Source organism: Engraulis encrasicolus, chromosome 4 (assembly GCF_034702125.1).
Source record: "Engraulis encrasicolus isolate BLACKSEA-1 chromosome 4, IST_EnEncr_1.0, whole genome shotgun sequence".
Lineage (NCBI taxonomy): Eukaryota > Metazoa > Chordata > Actinopteri > Clupeiformes > Engraulidae > Engraulis > Engraulis encrasicolus.
The window spans coordinates 47,871,746-47,893,884 of NC_085860.1; the positions used below are offsets into that span (position 1 = coordinate 47,871,746).

The following is a 22,139-nucleotide window of genomic DNA, read 5'->3' on the forward strand; positions in this document are numbered from 1 at the left end:
AAGTTCAAAGTTCATGTCTGCACAATATCGTGGAAAAAAGTGATGAAAACGTGATAGCATTTTAGCAAAGAGAAAGAAGCCAAGTGGTCTGTTTGTCCAGTTGTAGACGTGAGAACTTCTTTATCCAACTCTGACAGTCTAAAAAGCAGTGTGAAGATGATGTAGAAATGATTAAAAAGCTAACGGAGAAGATACTTTATTTACACACAACACCAATTCAGATGCATTTTAATGGAAAAAAATAGCCTACATTTAATTATAGATAGCAAAGACAAAGAAGCCAAGAAGGTCTGTCAAGTTAAAGGTTCCAGACAAATGGTAGGCTCAGTCTCAGGTGTGCTTGTGAGTAACTCACCTGCAAACAGCAGGGTGAAGATGATGGTGAGTTGGTAGACGGCGTGTCCTAGGATGTTCTTCATCATGGTGCGGGAGATGAGGGGCTTGTTGCGGCCGTAAGGCTTCCTCAGCAGCAGAGACTCCGTGGGGGGCTCGGTGGCCAGGGCCAGGGACGCAAAAGTGTCCATGATCAGGTTCACCCACAGCATCTGCACCGCCTTCAGGGGAGAGTCCTAACGGAGCAGCAATGTTGCGGTCATTTTACAGCACTTTTCTTTTAGTGTCATCGTCTTGTCTGACATCTATACATTATATGTCTGTTATTTTTCCTCACTTTATTTGCATTTTTGCTCCACTTGTGAAGTTTTTATTTACTAGTGTTTTCATTTTCGTAAAGATGAATGAAAAAGAACAGAATAGAATAGAAAAGAATAAAATAGAATAGAACACAATAGACAAGAAAAGCAGAAGAACCAGGATTCACACAAAAAAACCCTACAATATAGATTTTAGGCATGCCAGTTAGCTATAGTAGTATAAGGAGAAAAATCTGTTTCATTTCCACGTGGCCAACGAGTCTCACCTGTGTAATGCAGGCTCCTGTGAAAGCTACGATAACGGCCACAACATTGACTGTCAGCTGGAACTGCAGGAATTTAGAGATGCTGTCATAGACGTTCCTGCCCCACATCACAGCCTTCACAATGCTGGAGAAGTTGTCATCTGTCAGGATGATGTCCGAGGCTTCCTTGGCCACATCTGTCCCAGCAATGCCCTGGAGAAATCCACAAGTCATATCAATATGCACTCATAATAATGACAAGAGACAAGCAATGTCAAGATCAAACGATTCCTTCAGGAGACAAATCACTTTTTCATACATCAAAGCTCATCTCGTAGAGTCTAGACGGCGTAGACGTTTTTGCGATGTAACTTGTCATGTTAAATCATTCAAGATATAACAAATTCATATATTGATGGAAGCTTCTAATTTAGGTGTGGACTGTTTTTCCATCGGAGTCAAATGTATTTTAGTTATTCTACTTCCCAAAACATTTTAATTGTGCATACCATGGCAAAGCCAACATCAGCTTTCTTCAGGGCAGGGCCATCATTGGTTCCATCTCCTGTGACAGCCACCACTTGCCTTTGTTCTATAACTGTGCTATCAATGATACCTGTGCAAGGAACAGACATGTTTTTAATTTGCCTTCACAATTTTTTACATTTTCCAATTTAAGACCAAGTAACCAAATTTGAATCCCACTGTAGATTATCTGTAGTTTCCATCCATGAAATACTTAGCCAGCACTTAGCCAGAGTAAACGCTTTAAATGCAATGTTTTCTAAAAATGAGGATGTGTTCTACAGTAGCATGATAGGCTAGCACATACCTTTTACAAGAGTGTGTTTATCTGTTGGTGAAGATCTTGCCAACACACGTAGCTTTGGCCAGATCTTATCAATTCGCTCCTGCTCAATCTATAAAAAAACAGTAAAGCAATATGTTAAAACAGATCCTGGAGATAGTGTGAAAGTGCTATTTGGTTGAGGAAGCAATGGTTAAAGGACCAGTCACTGTACATTTGTATGGTTTTTGCTATAAAATCAGGCTAGTCCATGTTGAAACAGCATTATTTTCCTTTAAGAATTAACATAGTATGTCCTCTCCACTCCACTGCTCTTCTAAGTTGACGATTAATTGAAACCTATGTTGAATAAGAGAGACAGTATATAAAGGCATGGAAAAAAAGCAAGTGCCATACTGACCTCGCCCAGTTCATTTCGTATCCGCCTGTTAAACTCTTTGCCCTCGAGGCAGATGAAGTCATCGCCCGGGTGCAGGATGCCACACTTGGTGGCGATGGCTCGCGCTGTGTTGATGTTGTCACCTGTCACCATGCGTACAGTGATGCCAGCGCGCTGACACTTTTTAATGGCGTCTGGGACCTAATCAAGACAAAGGCACACACATCCATATAGGTATTGTCAATGAGCAGGAGGAGTTGGAATCACACAGATGAATTAAGTGGGTATGGCCGTGTAAAGGGACCATCAGAGTGACATTTTAATCAGTGGAACTTTGAGTTTGTTCAGTGTGCAGCATTTCTTTCCAAGAAGGTAGCAAATAATAATGTATGACATAATTGAGTGTATACTCTGTATATACAAAGAGAAAGTAGGCAAGAGGTTAAACAACTTTGCGAGGTAGCCAATGATGACACTTTTTTGTCACATAATAATACCACTTTATACACTAGAAATTACACGACCCAGTGTTGTTGCTGCTCCACACACAATTCCATTGCCTTTTCTGACAATGGCAATACATCTCTTGAACTTGAACTATGCAATTTCCCAATTCCATGCCATTTCTCTCCACCCCTCTCCCACAGTTTTTCTCTGCAGTTTTTCTCTGCATCCTGAATTCAAATAACAGATTAAAAGAAACCAAATATGTTCCTAAAACCACCCTAAACATTTAGTTTCAAGAATGTGCAACTCAAGTGTTCAGGGGTGTTGACTGGTATTCTACAACAATTTTTGTAGTGAAATAGGCTTCTGTGGTGTTTATGTGGCATTTTACAAATGCATTTTTTTAAAAAAAAATTTATTCACAAAATAGCGGGAAAAAAAATGACGATATGTCGTCTTCAAACTGGTTAGGGAATGCCAGGGAACATCGCTAACCACTTAGTGAGATGCATACTTTCAGAAACAAATGTTTAAGGTGTTTATAAGAATATAGTTGGACATGCACATAGACGGCCATTGTAAAGCCAATTGAGACAAAATCTAAATCAGCCAAATAACGCAGACAGCAGCAAACATTAAAATAACAGAGAGGGGGGATCTAAAACATTGAAGACAACTAAAAAAAGGGGCTTAATGTTCAAAGTAATGCAGTTGTCCTTTAACCATTTTGATACCTAATGCTAATTCAATCGCTTAAATTATTGTCTACATCAGCGGTTCCCAAACTTTTTCCCCTGTGCACCCCCTTGTACATTTCAATGTGGTCCGCGCACCCCCTAAGCAAATATTTTGGTGTGCTGATGGCCACGCAACTATGATTCACTGCACATTATGCACAGTTGTATTGGGGAATCCTCTTTTCCAATTGTCTAGGAGTTAAACTACACTTCACATGGACCCTTCCAGCATATTCACCATACAATTAAAAACTACTTCATGTTCATTAAGTAAGGGTTAACGTTCGGCGAGAAGGTCGCTACCGTGGAATAGCAGCACGACAGAGAGAATCTTTAGACCCCGACGCGGAGCGGAGGGGTCTTGTTCTCTCTGAAGTGCTGCTATTCCACAAAGCGACCGACTCGCCGAAAGTTAAACCGCTTATTATATGGATATACTTAAATGATTCACACATGCGGGGACATTTCTTTAGACCTATTTAATGTTAAGATTGTTGCTGCGCAAAACAAAACAGTGCCGTTGTGGAACACCGCTAGGCAACAGCTAGATAGCCAGGACAACAGGTGTTGTCTATCACAGCAGCTGATTAGAGTGACAAAAGACCGGACCCCCTGCGGAGTGATATGAAACATTCGCTTTAGCCACTGACTTGTATACAAGCCAGTGGCTTTAGCAGTGAACGTCTTGTTGCCATTGACAGCGGTAGCCAGGACAACGGGTGTCTATCACAGCAGCTGATTAGAGTCTTGTTGAAAAGTCGCTTTAGCAGTGAAAAGTCTTGTTGCCATTGACAGCGGTCTGTTATAGACCAACCCGTCCGTTATCGGAAAATAACAGACGTCCGAACGTTGGGGAGCCCCGTTGAAATGAATGGAGCTTCAACAGATGACGTCACAACCATATAATAATGTTGTATAAAGACTCACATATCCACCAACGCTCTATTAAGCTCGCGCACCCCCTTATGGCAGGTCGCGCACCCCCAGGGGTGCACGCACCCCAGTTTGGGAAACCCTGGTCTACTTTATAGAAACACAAAGTCAACTCCCACCATTTCAGCCGTTTTCATTGCACTGTTAACATACAAAAGATAAACCCAGGTAAACAGGCGTACGTGAAACCCTCTAAAAAGCAAACCAGTTTCCAACCAAACGATCAAGCAGCATATAGGGTCGCAGAAGGTGACTAACACTGTGTTAGTTCAACATTTGGAGAGTACCATTTGACCAAATACCATCTAGAAGATGTGAAATCGCATCTCTAAGTGTTCAATGAAGTGTGAATCTGACCTCAGGCCTGACGGGGTCCTCGATGCCCACCACGCAGATGCAGGTGAGTGCGGTGAGGATGTCGCCCTCGTTGTCCCAGTCAGGCTCCCCATCGGAGGGGGGGAAGTCCCGGTATGCCAGGCAGATGGTACGCAGCCCCTCTGAGGCCATGGGTTCGATCACGTTCTTCACCATGTCGTCACGGTCCCGCGGCTTGAACATTTTGGCCTCGCCAGCGCCCGTCAGGACTCTGCAACATCTGCACAATAATTTCAGATAGTAAAATTACGACAAGGAAAATAAATGTATGCTGCAAAATTATTTTACTAATGGATACTGCCCAAAGTGTAGAAGGTGGAGAAAGAGGAAAAAAGTCAGTTCAGATGTCAGGGTATTTATGCCAGGACAGTCTTTTAAAGCAACACTACATAGTTCTTGTTTTTGGCTGCCCTACGTGTCAGCAGGGGAATTGTCTCTTATTTACACCACAGAAAGACAGCAGGAGTCTCCACACAAACGTGGTGCAGTGTGGGGCCATGAAGGCTGCCGATGCAAAAATAGGAAAAATAACTGAAATGATTTTTGAGATATCATCATACACCATTTATATACTCTTACGTTTGTCAGTAGTTACTTAAAACTACTTAAAGGATAGTTCCGGCGTAAAATGAAAGTTTCACCATCGATTTCCCATGCCCCAAAATGTATCTAATGATGAGCCATTCCGGGAAATGCCGCGCCGTTATGGAGTTAGCTTATTTTAAGCTTTTTGGCGAATAACGCAGCCAATGCATCACGGCGGGGCCAATTTGTAAATATTATTTTCTGATGTTTCCCCGCTATAAACAACCTCAAAAACGCTACACACTTCATCACAAAGGTCTCGTCAATCAAACCGAGGCACAGAGAAGATCATCGGACCACACAGTCTTTCACTGGCCAGTGTTTTCAGAGATGTCTAACTGTTGCAACTCTCTAGTCTGACCCGGATGCAGGCTCCTCAATCAGGTGGCTAGGTAGGCTAAACATGGTCCACGGTTTTTACACCGGCTGCGGCCGTAAAATGAAAATCTGGAACCCCGACCGTTTTCACCCACTGCCACTGTCTAAACCAGCCATATTACGGGAATGGCTAATAGCATTAGAAGTGGACGAAACTGACATAAAAACCCTGAGGGATCGCCAGCGTCATACGTATGCCATGCCAGTGTCATAACAGTGTCCTAACACACTGACGGGCATCATGGACTGGTCATAAACATTATGTCAATGTCATAAATAAAATCGGTTTTGGTCAATATAGCCCAAATAATGCCAACTTTCCATGACCATAAAACCTTTATGGCATTGTTTTAATTTTCATGACTCATCCATGACAGTGTCACGACAATGTTTTGACACTTATGACAACTGTATGACACCAGTATCAAGAGAAGTGTATGAGTGAACATCTACAACAAAGTTTCTGCAGAACAATAGCAACTGTGACTGCCTACTTCTTCAGAAGGATTTCCGAAGCTCCCTTGCTGAACATGCGGTATCCTCCCTCGTATTTCTTGAGGACGGTGCTCATGGACTTGCGGACGGAGTTGAAGGTGTAGACCTTGTAGAGCCTCTCCTCGGGATACTCATTACGGATGGGGATGTAGTCTCGTCGCAGGTCCGTGACGAGACCCAGCAAGGCACATTCTGTCTTGTTTCCGACTTGGCGTGGCAGTCCACCCTCTTTCTCAGGAGGCTGAGGACAAACAACCAAACAAGCAGCCACTCTAGTGTGAAGATTCTCATTTAGGCTATCAGAGTCAAAATAATGCAGTTGTAGAAGACAACTGGACTTCCTTTTTTTTTAGCTTGCCGATGTTTTGTATCATGAGAATCAGAATTAGAACGGAAGAAGTCTCTAAAGGTTCTTCTGGCCCGGCACTGCCCACGTGCTTGGCACCACCCCCTGGCCGGCAGCACGCGTTGATAATGGAAAACCAAACTAGGCTGGTTTGATGGCCGCACTCAGATCAATATAGCCTGCCATAACACCGCACGGCATGGTCGGCCTTAGGTGGAAAACTGGTGTAAGTTAAGACATGAAAGTCTTCGGACACCAAAAAAGCAGTAGAGTGACCTAAAACTAACTTCTTTTGACAAACAAGCAGCAGTGTCATTTTAATGCTTAAAACATGTGTCATATCATTACATCCTGCAGATGTCCCTAAATGACTTAATAAGTAAAAGAAGACATACTGTAAAAAGAAACAAATGTTTGGGGAAATGCACAGTACACTGGCAGGCATAGCAAGGTCAATGGAGGCGAGTTTTAGGTGAGTGGAGTTACGGTAGGGACACATAGGAGGCGAAGCGAAGAGAGGCGAAATCCAACCGTCATCAGGTCGTCGCGGCGAATCAAATGGAATGGAACAGTAATGTTGTTGATTTGATTGGGCCGCGGCAGGTGAATTCGCTCCTCATTTGCATACCATTAAACTTTCTTTAATAATTTCGCTCCTGTTCGCTTGCTTTCGCTTGCCATCGCTTGCCTTCGCCTCTCTCATAGGAATGAATGGCAAAGTTCGCAAATTCGAGTGTATGTGTCCCTACCGATAGTGTTGTTATGAGGGTCAAAGACAATTTTTTGGGCTCAGACATCAGGTGGTGCAACAGCATCTAATGCCATACATTAATTAGTACTTGGTGGTTGATATGTTGCAATGAATATGCTTCTTAGATAGTCCACTAAAATAAAAAATAAAAAACAAAATCCATACAATAGTGGCACTGGCTGTTGTTGCGCCGCCCTGGCGTGTGCTACTGCTGAAATGTCACTGAACCATGAAATAAATTTCTCAGAAATGAAGAGTCTTCACAAGCTTTAGGGAGATGACCCAACACTTGTAGCAGCTGGCTTATTCCGCCATTGATCTCAGCTATCACAGTTCACTTCCCAAGAGGGATACAGACCTAGCTCTCCATTTTACTGCTCCACTGCACACAACAGAGAAGAGTACACTTAATTTTTTTATTGTGTGTGCCTATTACAATAATTATAGCCTACCCTCTTGAGTTACCAAAGGCTAGTTTCGGTAAGATTTGGGGAAAACTGTAAAACACTCGTACTGTCGAAAATGAACAACACAGACAACAGGTGATTCTTACAGAAAGGTGAACCAACAGATTTGATCAGCAAATGGGGAATCAAAACAACACAGTAATCGCAAATATTCTTATACAGTGATACAAGGAGTTTTTAGTCACATGCATAGATATACTATAAAGTAAGACCTGCAGTGAAATTAGAGTTTTCCTTCTGTGTACTGCATAGGTTTGTGGGAGCTTAAAGGGCAGAAAGTGCCAGAGCATGGGTTGTGTGTGTGGAGAATATGCACTGTGTGTGAACAGAACACGGACTGTGTGCCAGTGTCGTCATGTACCAATATTTTCTTTAGTAGCCAACTGTTCAACAGAAAAAATAAAATCTCACCATAATTTTGGTGGTGTATGCGCAGTTGACGCTGATTCCTGTGATGAGCAGCTCCATGATCTGTCCCGGGATGAGGTCTGGCTCGGGGACCTTCCTGTAGTGCCGGTCCCCGATGTACATCTGCACCACCGTCATCCGGTTCATGGTCAGTGTCCCCGTCTTGTCCGAGCAAATGGCCGTGGCATTGCCCATGGTCTCACAGGCATCCAGGTGCCGCACCAGATTGTTGTCCTTCATCATTTTCTGAAAGGAACATTTTGCTATATGACTAATATACAAAGCAGATTCCAAAAAAGTTGGGACACTTGGTATTTTGTGAAAAAAATCAAAATGCTGGCATTTTCAAAACATTCAATATGTTAATAAGGTAGAGCATTGTGTACAGACAACATATCAGTTGTTAAAGCCAAGCAGAATGATTGTTTTGGGGTAATTATGTGATCATTTAAAATTTCACCCTTGCAACAAATTCCAAAAAAGTTGGGACAGGGCCAATAAAATGATTTTTATGTTGGATAAGACTAAACACAACACAAGGGAGGAGACTTAACATTTAAATACTTTGACTGATGGCATGATTTTATTTAAAAAATAGATATTTTGATGTGCGAGACATGATTTCAGCAGCTCAACTGATAGGTGTGTTCTTCGACTTGTTTACCTTCTTGTTATGCTTAATACGTGGCATATCCTCACTGCAAGAAAACAATTTTGTCACCTGTTTACTCTTATGATGGAACCACACTGTTGGAACATACCGGTAGTAGAGATTGAAATTTGCCATCATTATGGGCCAATATCTTAAGACTGTGCTCCAAAATATAATGCCTTGGTAGCTATGTATGCTGTTTAAAGTCTGAATATATCATTAAGCCCTCATTTTAATGCTCTACGTGAGTAAGAAGACCATAACCAAGGCATCTCTGCACCCCTTTACCATCATATATGCAGTCTTTCAGACTGACCACTAAATCAAGCTGAAGTATTCATTTTCTTCATAACCTGGAGGGTGCATGACTCCATGATTTTAAAAAAGAATGAAATATTTTCCATTCTGTAATCAGAGGACAGTTTCACATGTCACCTAGGTCCATATAGAATGAGCTTTGCCACTTGCAACTCTGTTTAATGTCTGCATCATGTGCCTTAATCAAGTGTTGTGTTTATGGTCATTTTTTCAACAGCTGTCATTGTTGGAGTGTCATAGTTGGCTTATTGACGATGGGTATGTCATGATCTCATCACTCGTGCAATGATTTCACAGAACTCTACATTACAGAAATAGGCCTAATATGCCTGCAATTTTGATAATTCAATCTTTCTGTGTAATAGATCAGTAATTAGTCCCTCAAAATTTTCGCTTCTGAGTGCCACAGCCTTTCTGTGATGGTATTTTATCTGTGCGTTCATGTTGGCAGTCAATATAGTTCCTTTCAAAATATTCCTCCTTGTGTTATTTTTAGAATTATTCAACTATTACAACATTTTTTGGCCCTGTCCCAACTTTTTTGAGATTTGTTGCATGGGTTGAATTTTAAATGACCACATATTTCCCTCAAAACAATGCTTTTACCTCATTTTAACTGTTCCTATGTTGACCTAGTTGCATTGTTCATCTTATGCATGGATTGAATGTTTTGAAAATGCCAGCATTTTGATTTTATTCACAAAATACCAAGAGTCCCAACTTTTTTGGAATCCGCTTTGTATTTATAGTAGGCTATTTATATATTTATTCATTTGTTTGTTTATTTTCAAAGTGTTAATCACACAATAAGGTACACAGATGGATAATCTAAATGAGAATATTTTTTATTTGACATTTCTGTCATATTTGTACTGGCTATATTTGCAATTTATGAAATGAATCTATCCATGGAACACAGCAACATGCAAATTTGCAAGCAGCATTAGCATCGTTAGATAAATGAATATTACTTTGACATAGTAGGTAGACATGTTGCTATTTATTGTTTTGATCCAATTTTATTTATTATACTATTTATTATAATATTTATTATAGTATTATAAGCTAAATAAATATTACTTTGACATACAGTAGTAGGTAGACAAGACCATTTATTGTTGTAATGCGCTTGGTGGTTAGATAGAGATGGTTAGTAAATATAAGTGAACTAGTGCTTACTTAGACAGAGTAGGTTACCGAGATGGTGAGAGCATTGTTTGTGAACGAGTGCTTACATTGACAGCGTAGGCTAGCGAGATGATGAGACCACTGTTTGTAAACGAGTGCTTACTTTGACAGAGTAGGCTAGCGAGATGGTGACAGCCAGCGGAAGACCCTCAGGCACGGCCACCACGAGCACAGTGACACCAATGATGAAGAACTTGACGATGAACTGGATGTAGATGGGAGTGCAGTCCTTGATCCAGGGCAGGCCCTGCACCACAAAGGTGTCCACCAGGAAGAGCGCCACCAGGATTATGACCGTGACGGCGGACATCAACAGGCCTTCAGACAAACAGGAAACAAGTACAATCAGAGATGGCAACCGAACAGCGATATAGTCAACGCTGCGGGCAACACATTTTACGTCCCGTAATGCATAGACGTACATGATGGTCAGGACACACATACATTCAGAAAAGTAAAGTACCCTCATAACCTCAATGTAATGTATCGATAAACATGTAGACTTTATGCAGAGCGGCATAGAACACTGTTGCAGAACAAAGAAACTATCACAAATGTACCTGCTTTGCCGATTTGTACAGCTAGTTTGGTTAGCTTCCCTTGTAAGACAGATTTCTCTTTCTTTGGTAAGTTGGACTTCTTCTTCTCCTCCACCTCCGCTCCATCTTCACTGTTGAGGGGCTGCATCTCCACGCCATCCTTCCCTGGGAGCGAGCAAAGGGAAATGATAACTATTACCATACAGTAGTGCTGCACCATTATATAAAAAATGATAATCACGATTATTTGGATCAAAATCGAAATCACGATTATTAATGACGATTATTGAACAACACTAGACAACTGATTTTTTTTTGCAGAATTTTGAAATATAACCAAGAATGAATAACTGTATAAGGGATGGACAAAATAAAACGGAATTGTAATAATTATGTAGAAGGCGATAGCATGAAACAGACCTACGGACCTGTAGGCAGACCTACAGATTTTGGGCCAGAAACCTGTCAGCATGTTCTGGCTTCAAGGACACTCAAAGGCAGGTCAGTATTGCCATGATTAAATCACGATTGAAATTACAATTTTGATACCACGACTAAATCATGATTTTTCATTAATTTTGATTAATTGTGCAGCCATATTATATACAGTAATGTTTTCAACATCATAGCTTTCTGGTTTACGGGAATGGGATATACAGTATTGAATATCATATGCCATAGGCCAGTGGTTCTCAACCTTTTTTGAACAAACGCCCCCTTGAACTCATCATAAGCCTGCCAACATCACCTGGAACTCATCATAAGCCTGCCAATGCCCCCCTTACTATTAAAAATGTAAATAGGATAATGCCCACCAATACCAACTCATCCCACCAACCCCCCACCCATCTCCTTCTCAACACCCCCCTAGGGCTTCCTAATGCCCCTTGGGGGGCTGTAGAGCCCCCGCTGAGAAACACTACCATACACCTACTACAATGATCCCTTTTCCAATCTATTTTCTTTGTATGTTTACTGTGTTATACCTTCTGAATTGAGAAAAGGATTTGCTTCTGAGAAATCTGATCAAATTCATTGCTGTGTTTACGGCAGAATGGGCAGTACTGGGAATTGAGCTATAAACTGAGATGATGCCTGTCAATACTGTCAATACTACACGAGTAGCCGCTTTCTGGCTGAGCTTTATTGAGTCTGTTTGTTTTAGCTTTGTTTCTGAAAACCTTACAATCATTACCTTCTCCAAGGAGGTTATGTTTTCGGTCACGTTGGTTTATCTGTTTGTTTGCCCGTTTGTCTGTCTGTCTGTCTGTTTGTCAGCAGGATAACTAAAAAACTCATGAACGGATTTGGATGAAACCTTGTGGAGTTGTTGAAAATGACCAAAGGAACAAGTGATTAAATTTAGGTGGTGATCCGGATCACTAACCGGAACCAGGATTTTTAAAAAAAGGATTCTTCACCATTGCTAGCCTAGAGATCTAGACGCCCCTAGTGACCGCAAATTGAATTGGGGGCAGGGCCAATTTTGACATTACAGTTCCTAACTCCACAAAAAGAAGGCAGAAAGACAGAGAAAATAAATAAAAATAAGGTGTAACATAGTCAAATGTTCTATCAAACAGCTTCCTGCACTCTCTCAGTGCATTTCTAGTTATTCAATTTTGGTTATTCATATATCTTTCCTAAATGAACCTGTACTGTAATATGACCATTACCATGATTGTTTTCCGGCCATGTCATTATGTTTAGAAATATCTCTGTGCACTTTACAACAATGAAAAAGCTGTTCATTTGCCTGTAGGCTTTCATTCAAGGGACCTTCATCAGGGAACAACCATTAAAAAATACTTATTGAAGTGGGCATTATTATATTGGAAATACCACACACACACACACACACACACACACACACACACACACACACACACACACACACACACACACACACACACACACACACACACACAGCTACTAGTCAGTATTTGCCGTTAGGTTTACTGTAAATAATATCGGTGGTGGTCCATTATAATCCCGGTGCTAAGATAATCTCTCTTGACAGATTCAAAAGCCAGCAGCACCAGCATAAATGAATAGTCCATGGGCTTTAAGCCACACCTGGACTGGTTTGTTTGTTTGTGTGTGTATTTGTGTGTATTTGTGTGTGTGTGTGTGTGTGTGTGTGTGTGTGTGTGTGTGTGTGTGTGTGTGTGTGTGTGTGTGTGAGAGAGTGTGGGTGTGTACGTGCGCGTGCGCGTGCGCGTGCGTGTATGTGTGTTCGGGGTGTTTTGCCCCTTGTGTGGATGCATACACGTGTCTGTGAGTGTGTGTGTATACATGCATGCATATACCAGCTGAAGCAACAGGGACAGGTAATGTGGTTGAAAACTGAACACACAAAGAGAGGAAGAGAAGAGAAGAGAAGAGAAGAGAAGATAAGAGAAGAGAAGAGAAGAGAAGAACATAAAAACAGACACAGAGAAGAAAACTGAAAGAAAACTGAAACGGAGAAGAAAAGAGGAAAACTTGGAAAACGAGGAGAAAAAAAACAGAGAAGAGAAGAGAAGAGAAGAGAGGAGAGGAGAAGACATGACAAGAGAAGAGAAGAGAAGAGATGAGCAGAAAGGAGAAGAGAAGAGCAGCCGTGGTCAAGGCCTTTAAGCTCCTTGGTGTTAATCGCTGAGAAGAGGGGCAAGAGCACCTGCCACTGAGGCCCGGCTGAACGCTACAGTACGCACACATGGCCATATGGCCACCAGGGACTACGCAGCGGCTACGCAGACCAGAGCAGCACAGCACACTGCACCATATGGCGCTAAAGAAACAGATCACTGCGAGGAATCAACAACTCTGACTTCACGATTAAAGCCATGGCTTGGTCGTCGTCAATACTGTAGATGCGCGGGGCAGCTACTAGGTTGTGGGTCACTCTACTCTACTGCACTCTACTCTACTGCATGATAAAAATGTTTGTTTTTATACATCTTGTTTGTAATATAGCGTTTTAATATTGTGCTTTATTAAAAATGTGTAATGATTATTTTGATGATTCCAATGCGGCAGAAAATAAAACGTATATCATCAATATATTATCCAAAAATGCATTTCTTTTCATTTTGGATAAAAAATACTTAACATCTCGATTATTCTGTTCTCCCTTCTACATTAAGTAACCTCTCTCATCACCACATCTGTACTCATCTAGTCCAAAAAAAGAAAAGATTTGACCCCAAATGGCATCCACACACACACACACACATATATAGGCTACACGCGCGCGCGCACGCACGCACGCACGCGCACGCGCACACACACACACACACACACACACACACACACACACACACAAGGCAACCACACAAACACAGACGGCAGTGTTACGAAAGCAAAGTCGGGTTTTGGTCAAGATCTGCGTCACACAGCTGCACCCGTAGTTCAAGCTCACAGACAGCTGTGTGTGTGTGTGTGTGTGTGTATGTGTGTGTGTGTGTGTGTGTGTGTGTGTGTGTGTGTGTGAATGTCTGAGCTGTCTCTGGCGGTACGCCTCAAGAGGCCTGATTAGCCACCTTCCTTCACCCCTCTTCCCCAGGTAATCACTAACCACAACACGAGATAAGGAGTAGTACTAGCACGCTAACACGAGATGAGTAGGGTAGTAGGCCTGCTAGCACGCTCACATGAGATGATGAGAAGTACTAGCACGCTACCCACTCACCTTTCTTCTTCTCTCCTCCCTCATTCTTCTTGTCTTCTAGTAAAACAAAAACAAAATAATGAGTTATCAGTCGTCCTCATTAATGGTCAATGCCAAGAGAGCAGAAACAGGGCTATCAGAGGCAGTCAGTCAGAACCACTTATGGCTACCTAATGGACTTTACACTTTAGCACCTGTCCATTGCTTACCACTGTTTGTTTTGTAGGTTTACATTGCTAATGTCAAAGTGTAAAATACTTTTTGTTTCCACGTATACACACTTCTTTACGTAATCATTTATTAATGCTGAATATACTCTATTATCTATAGGCCTAGCCATTCCTATACTATGTTTTGATTAGTAGTACTACAGTTAAAACATGCACTCATCATTTATAAAATATCTGCTTTAAAGGTGTAAAAACTCCTACGCGGGAGGTCTGGGGGTCCTCCTTCAGAAAATGTGATATTTCTTAGGTGCAATTTCCTGCATTTTAACCGAATTGGGTCCCGTTTCAGCTCAATACGGAACCATACTTTTATGTCTAAATGTGACGATTCCATATTTCAAGGGACGGTTAGCAACCCTAGCGCTAACGCACCCATAGCATATTTGGGCAGTTGCCCATGGGAACCCAGGTTCGAGTCCGGCCTGGGTCATGTCCCAATCCAACACCATCTCTCTCTCTCTCTCCCACTCATGTCCTGTCCCACTCTGCAACAAATTATCTTAAGAAAAGTGAAAAACCCATCTTTTCATTTGCCATGAGGACACAGGTTTCGATCTGTCCTAGGTGATTTCTAACTCTCCAACTCTTCCTCCCTTTCACTTCCTGTTTCAGTCTTAATTGACAGTCCAAACTAATCGCTGAAGATGAAGAATGTTGCTCTGTTTGTCATGCTACGCAATAAATCACAATAACATTTCCATATTCCAGAGCGCTTTTTTTCCCCAACTAAATGTACTAGTCTTTCACAAACCTTAAGTCTTTGTTTTACTATCTGGAGTTCAGTGCACTTTCTTTCAACAAAATAAATCATCCGGGCACAGAAGGCAAATACACATGTAATGAATCATTGAAATATATTCAAGCATCTCTGGATTTGAGGTTTTGTGTCACACTTGCGAAATGTTATATTAGAATGTCTGCTTCCTTTTACACATGCGTAGATGCAAAAAGGATAATGTATCTTACTCTTCTTCTCTTTCTTTTCCTTCTTCTTCCTCTCCTTCTCTTTCTTCTTCTCCTCTTTCTCTCGTTTCTTCCTCTCTTTCTCCTCCTTGTCCTCGTCGTCATCATCGTCGTCGTCATCTTCCGCTCCGAGCAAAGTGAAAATGATGCCTGTTTGCGAGTTGACACCCACAGCTGTCACAAGCATTTTCCCTGAGCCCTCCATGACATGGGTGCCTAAAAGGGACAAATTAAACAAAGTTAGACACAGTGCCATGACAAATTGATCCAGATATAGAATGACAGAGATATTCTTTTTGTTTCCCTACTGCATGTTTCTCTACATCGCTCTGCAAGTGTGAACACAGTGTCCATAAACCATTCCAAACGAACACTCTCCTGACGCTGCTTGCACCTGATGTGAAATGTTGCCAAAGGTGTTGAAGTTGGTTAACTACAACTGGCAGGAAACTACAGCAGTGATCCAGCTCATATGTTTGGCAGTAATTGAGAAGATGGAAAAAGCCAGAGCAGATCATCCACGGGCCTTTCATGACAAAAATGGGCACTTGGTCCTTCTGATCATCATACTGCTGCTGGTGTATTTAATAAACCTTTTTTTAATTATTTATTTTCTTCAAATGCTACTATTACTATGTCAGAACGCTATAAAGGACTTTTTAGGAAAAGCACAAGAAAATACCTCCTCTTAATGTATGTTCTCTACAAGTCTTTTGTTGTCCAGTCTTGCACTTAAATGTCTGTATGAGCAATGTCTACGTCCATACTGTCTATGTCCATGTATGAGTACTGTCTATGTCTATACTGTCTATGTCCTTACCTAGATTAGTCTATGTCTGCATGGGAGAGCAAGAAACGCAATTTCAAATTCTTTGTATGACCAGTGCATGTAAAGAAATTGACAATAAACTTGACTTGACTTGACTTGACTTGATCACAACATACAGTATAGGCCTACATATGGTATCACGTAATAATGAGTAATTATCATGAGTGCAAATCATTAACAATATTGCACAGCTGCATGTATTACTGCACAAGAATCACTGGAGAGATGTGAATGTCATTGTCTGCTTCAAATATAGGGTTCATTTATATGCAAGGAAGACAAATAATGCCATGCAAAACATACAAAATATTGCACAGCTGCCTGAATTACTACAAGATAACAGTCACTGAGCAGAGACATGAATAAAATTGGTTTATGACTTTGTCTGATTCAATGAAAGGGTTCATTTGCACACAAGGAAAGCAAACTATGCCATGGACTGTGCAAAGAAATCATCATCATCACCTGAGAGTAGCATGGGGTCTTTATCAAGTGTTTTCTTCACATGGTCTGATTCTCCAGTAAGGGAGCTCTCATCAATCTTCAGATCGTTGCCTTGGATTAACACTCCATCGGCAGGGAGAAGGTCACCTTTGGACACACATCGAGCCACAGGTGTTTATATTTGAAGAGTGTGTGAGCACTCTAAACAGATCATTTATAATTTATACAAATGTGTGGAAAGCATGTAGCGAGCGCAACAATGTCATGGTACAGATACAGTAATGCATAAGGCTAACTGGAAATTCCCAATAGCTTTTAACAAGGTTTAATACTTACATAAAATACTAAAGGATAAACATGTATACTGTACATCATGTGTATACACCATTATTTTGACTTACATCAATATGCGTACCCTTCCAAATTCAATAGCTGGATCTTCATCTTCCATTCAACACGCAAATGAATAATTGTTAGCCATCCTACTGTAGTCCACAAACTACAGTACCATATTGCATTTATGTTATGTGCCTGACTACTATGTCAGAGAAGAGGATTTGGATGGCATTTTCTAACATATGTACTGGTTTTATTCACAGTTGGATTTTTATCTCTCTTTTAAAGCGTTGTTAAATTGACTTGACTTGATATGATTTCTGGGAGCTAAAGTGATGTTATCCACCCTGGTCCCCAAACTGCATTACCATATTTGACTTGTGCTACGTCCCCGACCACAATTTCGGACACGAGGATCTGGATGACCTGTCCTCCTCGGACCACGGTGAACCTCTGCTCCTGCTCGATGCGGTTCTGCAGGCCCCTGAACTGCTTCTCCTTGCTCCAGTCGTTGAAGGCCGTCACCAGCACCACCACGCAGACGGAGAGTAAGATGGCGGCACCCTCGATCCAGCCCGCCTCCGCCTCGCCCTCGTCTTCGACCCCTCCAGCCGCCCTCCCGCAATCTACAAGATCATCAGATCATCAACACACTCTTAAGCAGCAGCACAGCACAGCACAGCAGGGGACGGGCAGAGGTGAAGGGTCATATGACAGCTCAAAGTGTTTTTACTCAAGGGTCCAAATTAAAACAAGGAGTGAAACAGATTTAAAACGACACATGTAGAATGAATACAGTCAGTAGTTTTGCCAACGCATACAGACACAGTCACTTCTACATCATTTTAGTTACTGGGGTATCTGGATCTCTGGGGTCTTAAACTGTACGGTGAGTCTATACACAAAGACAGACGCAAGATAACTGCATTATAACATATACTTACGTTCTCTTTCTGTGTCTGGCGGTCGATAGAAAGAAAGGCCTAGTGAAATTATGGCTGCCACTTCTAAAATAATTAGAGTCACATCTTGCAATGCTTCCCATACTAACTGAAGGAAGGTTTTTGGCTTTTTTGGAGGTATGAAGTTCTTCCCGAATTCTTCTGTTCTTCTGTTGATGTCCTCCGTGTTCCCAGTTAACCCTAGGAAAGTAGAAATTGAGAATTAGTCCACAAGCTACAAGCTGTTTTGAGGTGACTCCTAGTTTTTGCCTCCCAGTTTTTGTTGAGTTTTACTTGAAACATTTGTCATTTGTCGTGTCAGATTTACAATCGGGTTTCATGCGACTGCTTAAGATCATGATTCACACTTTTGACTTTCAACTGCACATTTTTCTACAAAGCAAGGAACCCAGTCGATTATGGAATAGTGGTAGTGAAAGAAAGCATTGAAATTCAGTAAATATACCTATCAGACAAACACATATTGATCAAACCATCTGTAGATCTGTGTAACATCACAAAGACTTCCATGGCTAAAAAGAAATATATATTTAATTCGTTAACACAAAAACACACTACTACATTCATTGACCTCTTGCTTCTTAGCCATCAACTAATGGATTACAAATGACGTCCTAAAGATAATGGAAGACAGCATTGAGCTATTGCTTTCAGGGTCCTAAGATAAACAAGAGAATCTACACTGCGGTCTGAAAGACTTCAGCGAACATGGCACAGGAGAGGTAACAAGCCAAGTGTGGCATTCCAGTATTCATGGGGTTCACACCAACTCCAGCTTATCCTTGTATCAATAAAGTAACTTTAAGATCATATTTGCATTTAAGAGGTAAAAATGGTAAAAATCATCACTCCTCATCTAGAACAATTGAAACGCCTCCTTAACAGCCCTACCAAAATGTCCTCGAAAACTACATCTTATTCAAAATTCGACTGTGTGGCTGTTAACAAAACATGGAGACATACAACAGTTGAACCTCGCAGACCTTTCAGTGCTCAAGTGCTCAAGCTGTAAAGGATCTAGGCTCATGCTATTTCACTGACATACTGTCCTTCTACATTCCTGGTCTGCTTTTGCTCTGTCCCATGGGGAATATCCGAGCCACCTAAAACAATTGGAGAAGCAGCCTCCTCATACTATACCATACTGCCTTACCTCCGACACAGCAGAGGCAGAATATCCTAACACAAGAACTTCAAACATCAACTCAGGACTTAGGTGCTGATTACACATATTTTTAAATGTGGATTTTGTTATCTGTTTATGTATAAATACGACATGTGGATAAAAACTCCATTGTGACAGGTGCGTTTTAGCCCCTAAATTGGATACTTTTAAAACCTGAGTTTTGAAATGCTGATAAAACCCTGTTTACATGTAAACGCGAGCCCAAAACCAATGCGTTTACAAAAATCTCCATATACTGTACATCTAAAGACCTTCTCAGGTACTTACTCAACCTCACCTATACCACATAACTGCTCAAAGACATCCAGGTACTCAGAGACTTTCCTCCTACCAACCGGGCGGTCATATGGCTCTCCCCTGAGAACCACATGGACCTAAGTGGGGCTTTCCACAGCGACCTGCCAGAATCTAGTAGTAGTGGACTATACCGGTCTATAGCCAAGCGTCCTAATATATCTACAGTATACCCTGTGCTTCATGCCAAACTGCTGAATAACTTGGAGCAGCATCCTTTGCAAGACATTTGCTACACACGTTAACATCATTGTTGGCATTATAGATATTATAGGCGTCACATGGCAAATCACCTTGACATCTTCTGCTTCTCATCCAAACAAGACAATATTGCCTCCTACATTATACATCACTGAGAGATGCCTCATTACATTACAATCATCTGTAGGGCTGGGACGATTAATCGACTAATCGTGACTAATCGACTATAAAAATTAGTCAACAAGAATTTTCATAGTCGACTAATCGTTTCATTTAATTCAATTATTTTTTACTTACTTTACTAATGCTTTATTACTTTACTGAAACCTAAAATTGCCCAGCACGTATGAATTTGACGTTGTATCTCAGAGTAAATAAGCTACTATCAGATTTAAAGCTCATTGTGAGCTCAGGGACCTATAATTTAACGGTTTCTTTCTTTTTTCCCAATTTCCTTGAAGATTAAAGTGCTAGAGTACTTGAAAAATGAATCGTTTGACTAATCGACTATTCGAAAAAAATTGTTGATAGATTGATCGGGAGAAAAATAATCGTTTAGGACAGCCCTAATCATCTGACACATTGATGAGAAGTCATATACTTGCCACAGCCCATGGTGCACATCTTCCAGAGAATAATCTGAATCTAAACAAGTATCTGTCTCTCACATTAATGCAAGTCACCACCACAGAACCGATTTAATTGACACCACCATGAACAGCAATATGTCGTATATGACACTTGTCACACTTGGTGGTTAAAAAAGATTGAGAACAGATGCTCTTCCACATTCCATCCTGAGCAGCCATGCTGCACTCTATTGCTGAATTGCTAAAACAATATTAACCTAGCGTTCATGAATTTATGAATGAATGAATATAATATGCATTATGATGTCATGTCACAAATACAGAAAATTGGAGAATTCAAATCTGGCCTGCAACAATTATGACCAAATTTCAAATTCTTCCACCGAAGAAAACTGGGGAGACAGCCTTTTCTATATGAACCCAAAAACAAGGAACACATTATGTGAAAGTGAAAGCCCAACTGGGAAACTCCAACTGCCATTGTCTTTGTGATACAGCACACGCACAAGTGAACACTGCACACAACGAAATTGCATTCATGCCTCATCCGTGCAAGGAGGCAGCCCCCAATGGCGCCCAAAAGGGAGCAGTGCGGCGGAACGGTATCATGCTCAGGGTACCTCAGTCATAGAGGAGAATGGGGGAGAGCACTGGTTAATTATGCTACTCTCCCCACCAACCTGGAGGGTCAGGAGTCGAACCGGCAACCTTTGGGCTAAAAGTCTGACGCCCTAACCACTTACCCATAACTACCCATGAAAACGGAAATGACACAGTGAACTACATTGTAATACAAATGAAAAGCAACCTTTTTACCCTTGTCTACTTGTAACAGACAACTTCATGGATCAATAGGCTGACCCCTGCAGACAACTAACCCCATCATGAACTCCTGGACTGCCTGTAGAAAACCCTCTCTAGACGGCATTCCTGGAGGTCACTGGATCTGCCTTTGCCTGGTTAACACCAGACCTAATCACAAGTGAGATTAGGTCTGGGGAGTTGCCTATTGTAAATTCCGTATGGGGCCGGAATACTTGGCTATTATGACACACTGCCCTGCTCTCTGATTGGGCAGAGAAACTGTTAAGGTCGGAATGCTTGGCCATTATGACACAGATTCCATGATCTTGTACGTTATGAGTCATCCTCCCCAGACTGTCTTTCAGATCGAAACGATTGTGTAGAACTAAAGGCAGTATGGGAGTTCCCAGGCTAGATCTGCCTGGGACTTCTTGCAGAATCTTACAGAAAAGGAGGTTTTCCTCGCCCCACACCTGAGGTTTTCTCCCGATAGCAAGCTTTTCCTGTTTCTGCCCTTTGCATCTCAACATCAACTCTAAATTTCATCGCAATTTTTACAGCTGTGTTGAAGGGTGTCTGCTGATGTTGCATTGAACTACAACTGCATGGAAACTGGCATGTGGAAAGTAATTCTCCTTTACAGCACTCTGAGCAGTATGATTGTATGAACTGTGCCATGCAGATACGTACTTATCATTATTATGTCCAAATAAGTCACCAAAATAACTCCATATGCCTATGGAAATTATAAGCAATATACTGTAGACAAGTCGTACTGCCATGCCGTGTTTTAGTCCATTCTGGTCATCTTTAGATTTATGCTGTTCCTGTAGGTTCATGAAAAAAATCTTCAGTTTATTTGTATATTTATACATTTGAAACACATTGTCTTTCAATGGTTCATGTGTTTGACAACAACAGCAAGATGCTTTTCTGAGCAAACA

The 22,139-nt window shown here is 41.4% G+C and overlaps 1 protein-coding gene across 1 annotated transcript in view; it reads right to left on the bottom strand.

Annotated features, from left to right (window-relative positions):
* Positions 1–22,139, bottom strand: part of atp2b1b (ATPase plasma membrane Ca2+ transporting 1b) — a 30,767-nt gene that overhangs the window by 4,814 nt on the left and 3,814 nt on the right. Inside the window, exons 2-15 of the mRNA XM_063196227.1 lie at positions 18,103–18,300; positions 17,527–17,784; positions 16,844–16,969; positions 15,553–15,765; positions 10,726–10,869; positions 10,269–10,483; positions 8,011–8,253; positions 6,035–6,276; positions 4,560–4,797; positions 2,107–2,286; positions 1,731–1,818; positions 1,408–1,514; positions 920–1,111; positions 356–569 (exon numbers count right to left, since the gene is read on the bottom strand). Of these exons, the coding sequence (XP_063052297.1) occupies positions 356–569; positions 920–1,111; positions 1,408–1,514; positions 1,731–1,818; positions 2,107–2,286; positions 4,560–4,797; positions 6,035–6,276; positions 8,011–8,253; positions 10,269–10,483; positions 10,726–10,869; positions 15,553–15,765; positions 16,844–16,969; positions 17,527–17,784; positions 18,103–18,300 (2,658 nt within the window). The remainder of the gene's footprint in view (positions 1–355; positions 570–919; positions 1,112–1,407; positions 1,515–1,730; positions 1,819–2,106; positions 2,287–4,559; positions 4,798–6,034; positions 6,277–8,010; positions 8,254–10,268; positions 10,484–10,725; positions 10,870–15,552; positions 15,766–16,843; positions 16,970–17,526; positions 17,785–18,102; positions 18,301–22,139) is intronic.